We start from the raw sequence: 12478 nt of genomic DNA, 5'->3' as shown, positions 1-12478 counted from the left end.
CAGCCTTCGGGTCCACCGCATAGGAGCGCTCCAGTGTAGCAACTCTGCTATCCACGTTGTTCAAACCGTGTTCCACCTATTGCAGTGGTTCTCAACCTTTTTTGGGGTCCTGCACCCCCTGCGTATTTTTGATCTACCCTGAGGACCCCTCCACCTGATCTTGGGGGAGAGGGGTTGCAATTTCATAGAAACAGTAGAAACTGCATTTTAAATTGCATTATAGCATTTATTCACTCTTTGGGGCAAAAATAAGAGCTTTCAGTTGTAACTTAGATATAGTTAACAAAACAGAATTCTTATGCAGTAACTTTCAGATATATGTAACAAAAGAGAATATGTATTCAGTAACTTTCAGATATATGTAACAACAGAATTTTTATGCAGTAACTTTTAACAATGCAAACGGGAGCGTGATCTCTTATTAAAATACAATAAATTACACTTGTGAAACAGATGTAATTAGAGAAAAAAGTCATGTTACCCTCTATAGTTTAGGTAAAGGTCTCAGTCACATTTGAGCAAAATAATCCTATTTCTATAAATGTCATAGGATCTTTTTTTAAAGATATTTTATTTTCACGGACCCCTTGCAATTACACCACTGACCACTAGGGGTCCGCGGACCCCCGGTTGAGAAACACTGACCTATTGGATATTCACTACATGAGATGAGACTGTGGCTTGCAATGTGGCGACTGTGCTTCGTAGCTCAGAAAGGATTTCGTCCCTCATAGTGTCGAGCATTCCCTTCAAATCGCCACGGGTAAGTTGCTGGGGGTTAGCCGCTGCGACATTAGCATCGATAGCTTTCAGGCTAGCATTAGCTTCTGTAGCGTTGCCTGGCGCTGGCCGTGTGGTATGATTATCGTTAGGCGAAGCCGCGTGTTTGCTCGGTTTTGTTGCTCTCGTACTGGGCTTCCCACTCACCGTGCGGTCTTAAGTGTTGGCCAAGTTCTACACCAAACTCTTGTAAAAAAAAAAAAAGAAGAAGAAGGTTGTGTCCGGTTAAAATAACTCGACGATGTAAGTTATTAAATTAGCAATACGTGAGGAGCGCTTGAGTTCGTGTCTCTACCCCGCTATGGCACCGGAAGTTGTAACGTTCTGAGACGCTATTCCGCGTAACCTTTGAACCTTACAGCTTGCCATAGAACAGTGACATCGGCAAGTCCCGCGAGATTGGAGCAGTCACGTCTGTGATCCTAGATGGTGGAATGAATGAACGCGCCGTGCCGAGCCGGGATATGCATTTATTATTTTATGAAGTTTATCATTGTGCCACAGGGCAAATACAACACGGCGTCAAGAGTAGAGGTTTGACTACCGACACGTCGCCGACAAAATGGGATCTTACGGCGTCCCAGCTCCACGGATGGACTGGGATTCGGCGAATTTACCCGAAGCATGGAGACGATTCCGGCACCACGCAGAGGTGACGATCACAGGCCCCCTGTGCGAAGAGAACTACTACTACTACTACTTTCGGCTGCTCCCGTTAGGGGGCGCCACAGCGGATCATCCGTTTCCATTTCTTCCTGTCTTCTGCGTCTTCCTCTGTCACACCAGCCACCTGCATGTCTTCCCTCACCACATCCATAAACCTCCTCTTTGGCCTTCCTTTTCTCCTCTTCCCTGGGGGAAAAGAGGAAGGCCAAAGAGGAGGTTTATGGATGTGCAAAGAGAACGAGGAGGAGAAATGCAGTTACCCCCTGGTATGGATCGGGGGGGGGGGGGGAGGACGTGATGTGCACAACACCTGGACGCTCACGGGAGAAGAAGCCAGGAAGCTTAACACGTATTCCGAGAAGTACACAGAGTATTGTAACGTGCATGGATAAGTAGACACGTCGGCAGCGCTCTTCGGCTAGCAACGACACTGTTAGCGTAGCCGAGGTGAGTCCTACAGCTGAGGATGAACATCCACTCTTGATGACTGAGCATACGGTGTGAAGGGCTCTGACAAGGGTGAACACAAGGAAAGGTGCTGGTCCTGACGGCATATCCGGGCGAGTACTGAAGACCTGTGCTAATCAGCTAGCTCCAGTGTTCACCACGATATTCAACATCTTCCTAGCTGAGTCTGTGGTCCCCGCCTGCTATAAGAGATCCACCATTACTCCTGTGCCGAAGAATGCTTCTCCAACATGCCTGAATGACTACCGACCGGTGGCCCTCACCTCGGTGGTCATGAAATGCTTTGAAAGGCTGATAAAAGACCCCATCTGCACCTTCCTCCCCTGCTCCATGGACCCGCTGCAGTTTGCTTATCGTCCAAACAGATGCACAGATGATGCTGTCGCCCAGGTACTGCACACCACACTCTCTCATCTTGATAGCCGGAAGGGGGACTATGTGAGACTGCTGTTCATTGACTATAGTTCAGCTTTCAATACCATATTCCCCACCAGGCTGGCTGGCGAGCTGAGTAAACTGGGACTGAACACCCCACTGTGTGCCTAGATCTTGGACTTCCTAACCACCAGGCCCCAGGTGGTCAGGGTGGGTAGTCAAACCTGCAGCTCCCTTACTCTGAATACAGGATCCCCCCAGGGCTGCGTCCTCAGCCCACTACTGTACACCCTGTACACACACGACTGTGTGGCCAGGTTCAGCTCCAACTCCATCGCCAAGTTTACGGACAACACAGTAGTGGTTGGTCAGCTCTCCAATGACGACGAGAAAGAACTTACCTGCAGACACCACTGGCACTGAAGACTCTTCCATTGACGGGCAAACACCTTGTGTCACCAGGTCTGGACGTAGAGTCAAGCCGAGAAAAGTGCTGGACTTATAATTGTAAAGGGTGGAGGCGGATCGCTGCTCTATAAAAGAAAAAAAATCCTGTTACAATGTTAATTGAATTGCAAATGTGAAAAAGTTAAGTGCAGTTGAAATATGTTTGTTCAACATACCTGTTACTTACCTGTTCTGCAAGGAGAAAAGAGGCAATGCACTGTTTAGCATATTGATCAAGTGAAACTTTGAAAGGTGAAAGTATTATTATGATTATATCTGCATTAGTTGTTGTCATATACTTTGTGATAAAATGTTGTCACAGAATTACTAAACAGTACGTTTCTAATCTTATGTTCTTTCATTACAAAAGAAGGGGGATGTAATATCCTGTAACTAGACATAGCCTAGGATATAATTGGCTGACACGATGCCTCATTTGCATACATCAGGGTTATATGGGGAATGCTTTCTGTATGACCTGGACACAAGATGGACGCTGCAATAAAGAGTAGTCAGACGTGATATCATCTCCTGTCAATTTCCTATAAGACCACTGTAAGAGTGACTAGCGAAACCACAAAGTATTACAACATACAGACTAGAAACGGCACAAAAAGCTACAAAGCAAAGAGAAAATAGCACAGCAAACAGAGCATGTAGCCACTGTGGAGGGCAGCATAGGGCCAGAGTTGTATGCCCAGCCAAGGGGAAACAATGCATTAAATGCAAAAAAATTCAATCATTTTGCAAAAGCATGCAAATCAAAATTCCCACCACAGACAAAACCTTACCACAGTACAGTGCACACTGTTGGAGAGAACACAGATGAAGAGCAGACAGAACTCTACATAGACAGTATCACAATAGAGAACAATGGCAAAAGCAATGAGCAGGCTTATGTAGAGGTAGGAATTGGCTCACCTCCACAAAAAGTCAAATTGGACACTGGGGCAGAGGCCAGTATCAGTCCAAAAACCTATTTCACACGCTGTTCAAGAACATTGCACTGAAACCAGCAGCACATAGGCTCACTGAATACGGGGGAAGAGCACTGAGCGTGAAAGGCACATGCCAGTTAAAATGTCGATACAAGGACAGCTCAACATTGCTAGATTTCTACATTGTCGACACCAATGCCCCGCCAGTCCTAGCAATGAGAACATTTCGTGATCTAAACTTAGTCAAAATAGTGATGGCTGTGAATGAGGAAAATGAGGGAACAGACATTGGCTCACGGCATACTGGCGGAGTACGCAGACGTCTTTCAAGGCATAGGCGAACTTCCAGGTGAGTGCACCTTTCACGTCGCCCCAGACGCAACGCCCGTAGCGTGCCCACCACGCAGGATCCCCATCGTGCTACGCAGCAGACTAAAAGGCGAGCTCGACAGCATGGAGAAAAATAACATAACCTGCAAGATCACGAAACCCACAGAATGGGTGAACCCACTCGTTGTAGTTGAAAAGCCCAAGACAGGAAAACGCAGTGTTTTTAGACCCCAGATCCCTTAACAAGGCAGTATAAAGACCTCACTACCCCCTTACTACTCTAGAGCAGTGTTTCTCAACCGGGGGTCCGCGGACCCCTAGTGGTCCGTGGTGTAATTGCAAGGGGTCCGTGAAAATAAAATATCTTTAAAAAAAAGATCCTATGACATTTATAGAAATAGGATTATTTTACTCAGATGTGACTGAGACCTTTATCTACCTAAACTATTAAGGGTAACAAGACTTTTTTCTCTAATTACATCTGTTTCACAAGTGTAATTTATTGTATTTTAATAAGAGATCTCGCTCCCGTTTGCATTGTTAAAAGTTACTGCATAAAAATTCTGTTGTTACATATATCTGAAAGTTACTGAATACATATTCTGTCTTGTTACATCTATCTGAAAGTTACTGAATACATATTCTGTTTTGTTACATATATCTGAAAGTTACTGCATAAGAATTCTGTTTTGTTAACTATATCTAAGTTACAACTGAAAGCTCTTATTTTTGCCCCAAAGAGTGAATAAATGCTATAATGCAATTTAAAATGCAGTTTCTACTGTTTCTATCAAATTGCAACCCCCCTCCCCCAAGATCAGGTGGAGGGGTCCTCAGGGTAGATCAAAAATACGCAGGGGGTCCAGGACCCCAAAAAGGTTGAGAACCACTGCACTAAGCTGTAGTGATCCTACCTGTTCATGCTTTGTCTTCCTTATCTGTTATCACAGAGTCATCGCACGTTGATGACTTGATGAGATCCAGTACCTCCCGCCTACTGACTGTTCATACAGGGCACATCGTTCCCCTGTTGAAGTTATAACAGAGACATGTTCCATTTGCTGCGCAGGTTCAAGCTACCAGCATTGAATCGACCAACGAATATATGCGACGCGGAACGGATGTTGTCCCCGCTTAATGTTCTACAATAAGCACGTGTTGTGGCGACAAAGGCATTGTTCTCTGTGTTTCAAAAACGTTACAGCGATACGATTGTTCTGGTAGCGTGTAAGGCAGCACTTTTCGGGAAAAGGGAGACGTCCATCCAGCCATCATCCAAACATTCCGATACGCTATTCAGCGTAACCTTTGTACCTTACAGCTCGCCATAGAAGAGTGACGTCAGCAAGCCCCGCGGGATTGGAGCATGTTTTGTTTTTTGTTTTTACTTTTTAAACACCTTTATTATATTGTAACGTGCGTGGATAAGAAGACACGCTGGCCGCTGGCTGGTGGGTCTGACCCTTTAGTCGAGCGGTTAGCGATGCCTCCTGCGGTGCGGGCGATGCGGGTTCGCCTCCCGGCCGCGGCAGTTCCTGTGGTTGCGTTGTCCCCCGAATTCGCTATAATATGAACCAAAGGTCAAAATCTGGTTGTAACAAATTAGCACATAGCGAAAATCAGACAGCTACTATAATGTTTTTTTTTAGTATTTTACAAAACAATAAAAGATAAGAAAAATAATGATAATAAAAAACCCCGAAAAGACAGAAAGCGTTCTAATCAGAAATCAATATATATATATTTTTGTAAATATGCAAAGCTTGTTTGGTTTGAATGCGTTTCAGTGCTTTCTTAAATTGTATCAATTAATTCATGAAGACTAAGAATGGCCTGGCCTTTAAAAAATCTAGATCTATTGATAAATTGTTTAGCCATCATAATCAGGCTATTGTACACCATTTCCGTGTTTTTATCCTCCATTATAACTCCAGATTTAATATCCTTATAATCTAAATTGGGCAAATAAAAGTTTTTTTCGGATATCCAATTTTGAAGTAATTCCCAAAAGGCTCTAGTATAATTACAAGTAAAACACAACTGTTCTAATGTTTCGCTAACAGACTCACAAAACATACAATTGTTTTTTTTTTCAATGTTAAATCTTTGTCTCAGAAAGTCATTACAAGGATAAATATAATTTATCATTTTAAAATGAGTTTCTTTTGCTTTTGGTGAAATAGGGAGAGTGAGGTATCTGGTTCTAATTTTGCCTATAATCTCTTTAGGATAATTTTTTAATAGATTTTTTTCTTTTTAATGGTAGAGGAAAGAGTAGGGAGGTAAGGGCACCCCTCACAATTTTGTTTGTGCGTTTTCTCTCCATAAAATCGAGATTTTCTGTGTAAAGTGAAGGCATCTTTGGTACTAACATGTCGTAAGTCAAAATTCCTTTCATCATATTCACCACTACTTGTGGGACTGCCTTGACAACCGCTGAGTATTGTTTTTTTTGTTTTTTTGCACTCGTCACATTGAATTTATCAATGAATTTATTGTACTCCAGAACATTTCCTCTTGGATCCAAGATGGTGGAATGAATAAACACACAGTGCTGAGCCGGAATATGCATTTATTATTTTATTAAATTTATAACTGTGCCACAGGGCAAATAGTACAGAATTCCCACGCCAAGGTATTCTTTTGGTGAAATCTGACCCCTTCACTCGATTAAACTGAATATTTGAAGATATAGTAAATAAAAATGTTTCAACATGACTTAAAATACAATCATTATGACCGTCCTGCATCACATTTATTCTATTTGGCATTCAATGCGAAAGGCAGGTGGAGGAATAGCTCTTCCGGGTTAGGATATTAGCTGCTTCTGAGAGAGCGGGAAGTAAAGAGATAGCTGCCGTTTCGAGTGACAGAAGGTCACGTCCTCATTTTCTGCTGAACTCGTGATTCTTCCACTGCTGACATTTAAAATGTAGGGCATCATTGCTGCAGCTATGTTTCACGGGGCATATTTGCTGTTTCCTAGTTGTTGACAAGGTGAGACATCATGGCGAACCAACATTTCCCCCCCCCCATCTGGCACTTGAATATGGGTCAATGCAGTTATAATTTGGTCAGCTGTCCGGGGGTGCTCTTGGCCTGCAGGTAGCTGATGATATCCATCACCCAGGGGTCTGAAGGCCTGGCACACAGCTTGTAACCGGCTCTTACCTTTAACCTGGGAGCAGGGGAACCACAGCAGATTGACACATTCAGAAAGACGAACAGGTGAATGTGGAAGCGAAAAGGTGAATACAGTGATGCGATGATGATAAATTGATGTGTAAAATTGACACAGTCAGAAATGCACCACGCATGCATACACACACAGTCAATTATGCAAATATGCATGTATGCCAACAAGAATATTTACTTACAGCACTGCACGGTTAGTGCACTGCTGGCTGGTATTGGTGTAGCTGATCACTCTCTTTTTAGCAATCTGGCGCTCGGTGAATGCGAAGCAGCACCTCTTAGGCCCTGTACCACGCATGCCTAAAAAAAGGAAAGAGAAATACCCATGAGAACGACCATCTCAGAAAAATGCAACATTATCTACCCATTACTTAATCAACAGACACATTTTGACACACTGACACATACGAACAGTACAGACAAACACACATGCATACACACACAAACGTCTAACATTTTCAGCCATCCGTCCATTATCCAAATCGCTCATCCCAATCAGGGTCGCGGGGATGCTGGAGCCTATCCTAGCAGTCATTGGGCAGCAGGCGGGGACACACCCTGGACAGACCGCCAGTCCATCACACAGACCATTTCAGCTAATCATTTAGAGTCTAATATTTGTCAGTCCCTATTTCACCCATCAGCACACAAGCATATATCATCATCACCATCATCATCGGCGGTCACTTGGGGTCAAGTATGACCATCCTCCTTCTGGGTCCCTCTGGGTCCTCAAGTGGGTGTAGAGGCCAAACCTGGAGCCGCATAATGGGAAGACACCTGCACGTGACAGCTTTTGACATGGAGCGGCTGATGCGCCTGCAGCCACCACACAGTCCTCGGCAGGGGACGACCAGATTCCAATGGCATGGAGAACCAAGGCGATTGGAGACCACCCTCCGTTGCAGCCTTCGTTCGCCTTCACTGCCGTTGTGACCTGGAGACATCTTCCACCAGTTCTGCCGTTGAGGTCTTTGCTGGATCGTGCTTCATCTGAAACCCCCCCTCCTTGACCTAGCCGCCTATAGTGACCCTACCAGGAGCCAAGCTCTTGGGCTCACTGTCACATGAAAGCTTCTCCACCACAGCAAGGTGGCAATCCAGGAGAAGACAAGCATATATATATATATATATATATATATATATATATATATATATATATATATATATATATATATATATATATATACACACACACTACTTTCGGCTGCTCCCGTTAGGGGTCACCACAGCAGATCACCCGTTTCCCTCTCTTCCTGTCTTCTGCATCTTCCTCTGTCACACCAGCCACCTGCATGTCCCCTCTCATCACATCCATAAACCTCCTCTTTGGCCTTCCTCTTCTCCTCTTCCCTGGCAGCTCCATATTCAGCATCCTTCCCCCAATATACCCAGCATCTCTCCTCCACACATGTCCAAGCCATCTCAATCTTGCCTCTCTTGCTTTGTCTCCAAACCGTCCAACCTGAGCTCTCCCTCTAATATAATCCTTCCTAATCCTGTCCTCCTTCATCACTCCCAGTGAAAATCTTAGCATCTTCATCTCTGCCACCTCCAGTTCCACCTCCTGTCTTTTCGTCAGTGCCACCGTCTCCAAACCATATAACATAGCTGGTCTCACTACCATCTTGTAAACCTTTTATCTAGGCCTATGTCTTTTTTCACATAATGACAGATGGAGTACCCCCCTTCATTTCCCTGCATGTTTTACTTTCTATTTCTGTGCATGTGACAAATAAAGTACTTGAACTTGAACTTTCCCTTTAACTCTTGCCGGTACCCTTCTGTCGCGAATCACTCCAGACACTCTTCTCCACCCACTCCACCCTGCCTGCACTCTCTTCTTCACCTCTCTCCTGCACTCCCCATTACTTTGGACAGCCCCCCCCCCCCCCCCCCCCCCACCCCCCCCCCCCCCCCCCCCCCCCCCCCCCCCCCCCCCCCCCCCCCCCCCCCCCCCCCCCCCCTGCCTGCACTCTCTTCTTCACCTCTCTCCTGCACTCCCCATTACTTTGGACAGCTGACGCCAAGTATTTAAACTCATACGCCTTCGTCACCTCTACTCCTTGCATCCTCATCATTCCATTGTCCTCCCTCTCATTCACACATATGTATTCTGTCTTGCTCCTACTGACTTTCATTCCTCTTCTCTCCAGGCTCTCCTCAACCTGCACCCTACTCTCGCTACAGATCACAATGTCATCCTCGAACATCATCTTCCATAGAGACTCCTGCCTGATCTCTTCCGTCAACCTGTCCATCACCATTGCAAACAAGAAAGGGCTCAGAGACGATCCTTGATGTAATCCCACCTCCACCTTGAACCCATCTGTCATTCCAACCACACACCTCACCACTGCCACACTGCCCTCATACATATCCTGCACCACTCCTACATACTTCTCTGCAACTCCCGACTTCCTCATACAATATATATATCCGGACATCCGCAGGGAGCTTGGAGTACAGCTGCTGCTCCTTCGCGTCGAAAGGAGCCAGTTGAGGTGGTTTGGGCAACTGATTAGGATGCCTCCTGGGCACCTTCCTTTGGAGGTTTAACGGGCACGGCCAACTGGGAGGAGACCCCGGGTAGACCTAGAACTCGCTGGAGGGACTACATGTCCAATCTGGCCTGAGAAGGCCTTGGGATCCCCCAGGAGGAGCCGGAGGGCGTTGCTGGGGAGAGGGACGCCTGGAGTGCCCTACGTAGCTTGCTGCCGCCGCGACCCAACCCCGGAGAAGCGGCTGATGATGAATGAATGAACGAATATATATATACATACATACATACATACACACACACACACACACACACACACACATTGCTGCACTTCTATCTTTGTGAGGACTCCTCATTGACTACATTCATTCCCTAGTCCAGGGGTGGCTAACCATGTGCCATGGAGAGCCATGTGTATGCAGGTTTTCGTTCCAGCCGGACTCCACACCAGGTGACTTCACTGATACGTTCTTCCTCTTTGGTTGAAGGGTTGCTAATCAGTGAAATCACCTGGTGTGGAGTCCGGCTGGAACGAAAACCTGCATACACATGGCTCTCCATGGCACATGGTTAGCCACCCCTGGACTAGTCCTTAACCCTAACCTTAACCATCAGAACTACATGTCTAACCTTAACCCTTCCTTACCATAACCTTAACCTAATCACTTGACCCTAAACCTAAGGCCTAGCCCTAAAATTGACCCTTAAAGAAAAATCAAAAATATCCTCACTCTACTACTACTACTACTACTACTACTACTTTTGGCTGCTCCCGTTAGGGGTCGCCACAGTGGATCATCCGTTTCCATCTCTTCCTGTCCTCTGCATCTTCCTCTGTCACACCACCTGCATGTCCTCCCTCACCACTTCCATAAACCTCCTCTCTGGCTTTGGTTAAAAGTCAAATTTGTCCTCACAACAATGGAAGTATAAGTTTTTTTTGTCACCCTCCTCGTTCAGGTTCGTTTCAGTTATTTTCTTACCTTCACTGAGTGCGATGGCAGCCAGAACCAGTACAAGCACAGACAGAGCGAGACGAGGAGCAGACATTTTGAACTTTGTGAGCCCCTTAAAGTAAATGTATCACGTCAGGTGAATGGGGACCTCTCAGTTGTACTGTGTCAGCTCGCCCAGCTTGCTGTGTGGAGTTCTGCTCAGTTGGACTTTATACTTATACGTGTCAGGCTGGGGGAGACCCTTGTAATTGGCCCTGCATCAGTGACCATTGAGTTGACCTTTCACATGGGGCTTGCCATGAGGGTGTTTCAATCCTAGGTAGCTGTGTGTTTGAGTTTCTTTGTATGATGCGTACTTTCACTTCTCCAAACAATGACTAAATCTGAAATTGAACAGACAAATGGAGAAGTGAGTACTCACTCTGGGAATAACAGAAATGTTTCAGCCTTCTTTTTGTGCCCTTGTTTTATTATTGCATTATGTTCTATTATCGTATTATTCTTGATTTTTTGTGTGTCATGTGTTATGTTATTAATCTATGATTTGTGGTGGGTGGGTGTCTGTGGGTGTCCGTGGGTGCGGTGAATGACCGGACTAGGTAGCAAGGTGAACATTTGCGGCGGGAATGTTGTGTACAGTTTTTTCCTACATAACGTTCATCACACTTTCTATAAAAAGGAAAATACTTTGGGTAAATTTGTATATTGTTTAGGCTTAGTTGTGTTAATCCAGTGTGTGTGTGTGTGTATGTGAGAGAGAGAGAGTGTGTGTCTGTGCGTGAGCACCATGCACGTGAAATAATTTAGCAAACTTTCGAGTGAGCTGTCATCATTATCATCACATCATCATCAAGAGGAAATGAAATAGCCCGCAAAATTTTCGCAAACACAGAGTCCACTTCTGACACCAGTGTAACGAATTCAGGGCAAGCCGGGAATCGGTCGCATCCGGGAATCAAACCCAGATAGCCCGGACCATGAGCGACTGCGCTAACCTGTCAACTAAAGGGTTAAAATTGTCACATAAAGGAAGGTTGGTGTACAGCGATCACAGTGTTGAAGAAATCATGCAGCCCTGACTTGCAAACACTGTAAACCATTCTGTTCACCGTGAGAACTTTCATCATTTATTCTGGTCGGCGTCTATATCAAACCCAAGGCTTGTGTTATAGAGGCACTGAAACACCTGGCTGATCAAATTACAATCACGGGGTGCAAATATCCAGACTCCCTGCTCATTATCCTTGGGGATTTTGACAGCAAACCTCAGCCACGAACTGCCAAAATACAGACAGCATGTTAAATGTCCCACCAGGGACAAAAACGCTCTGGATCATTGTTGCAAAAATATTAAATGACGCCTATTGCTCTGTTCCCCATGCAGCCCTGAGACTCTCATCACTGTCTGATTCATCATCTCCCAACCTACAGGCAGAAACTAAAATGTGCAAAGCCTGTGGTCAAAACTGTGAGGAAATGGAACTGGAGCTCCAGGCCAGCCTTGACTGCACTGACTGGAGTGTTTTTGAGGCTGCATCTACAGACCTGGATGAACTAACTGATACTGTGACGTCTTCCATCAGCTTTTGTGAGGACATGTGTGTGCCCACCAAAACTTTCTGTACCTTCAACAACAATAAGCCCTGGTTCACAACAAAACTCAGGCAGCTTCGTCAGGCCGAAGAGGAAGCCCACAGGAGTGGAGATAGGGTTCGGTACAACAAAGCCAGAAATACACTCACAAAGGAGGTCAGAGAAGCAGTTTCCCCCCCTTAAAATACCCCCCCCTCTCCTTTTCTCCCCAGTTGTATCCAGTCAATTAC

The 12478-nt window shown here is 45.4% G+C and overlaps 1 protein-coding gene across 1 annotated transcript; it reads right to left on the bottom strand.

The window, feature by feature from the left end:
• Positions 1-6587: 6587 nt before the first annotated feature.
• Positions 6588-10823, bottom strand: LOC130114354 (monocyte chemotactic protein 1B-like). Its single transcript, XM_056282212.1, has 3 exons — positions 10683-10823; positions 7382-7499; positions 6588-7182 (listed from the first exon to the last, which is right to left on the bottom strand). The coding sequence occupies exons 1-3, from the start codon at positions 10747-10749 to the stop codon at positions 7068-7070; spliced, it is 300 nt and encodes a 99-aa protein (XP_056138187.1). The 5' UTR covers positions 10750-10823; the 3' UTR covers positions 6588-7067.
• Between the last annotated feature and the right edge of the window lie 1655 nt (positions 10824-12478).

This window comes from Lampris incognitus, chromosome 6, assembly GCF_029633865.1.
Source record: "Lampris incognitus isolate fLamInc1 chromosome 6, fLamInc1.hap2, whole genome shotgun sequence".
NCBI classification, from domain to species: Eukaryota; Metazoa; Chordata; class Actinopteri; order Lampriformes; family Lampridae; genus Lampris; species Lampris incognitus.
Note: the sequence above shows the minus strand (reverse complement) of the source record. Positions and strands in the feature narration are given on the sequence as shown.

Coding starts and splice junctions, on each gene's coding strand:
- LOC130114354 (XM_056282212.1), bottom strand. CDS start 10,749: ATGTCTGCTCCTCGTCTCGCTCTGTCTGTGCTTGTACTGGTTCTGGCT. Junction 7,500..10,682: donor TGCCATCGCACTCAGTGAAG/GTAAGAAAATAA, acceptor TCCTTTTTTTAG/GCATGCGTGGTACAGGGCCT. Junction 7,183..7,381: donor TGCACTAACCGTGCAGTGCT/GTAAGTAAATAT, acceptor CCCTGCTCCCAG/GTTAAAGGTAAGAGCCGGTT.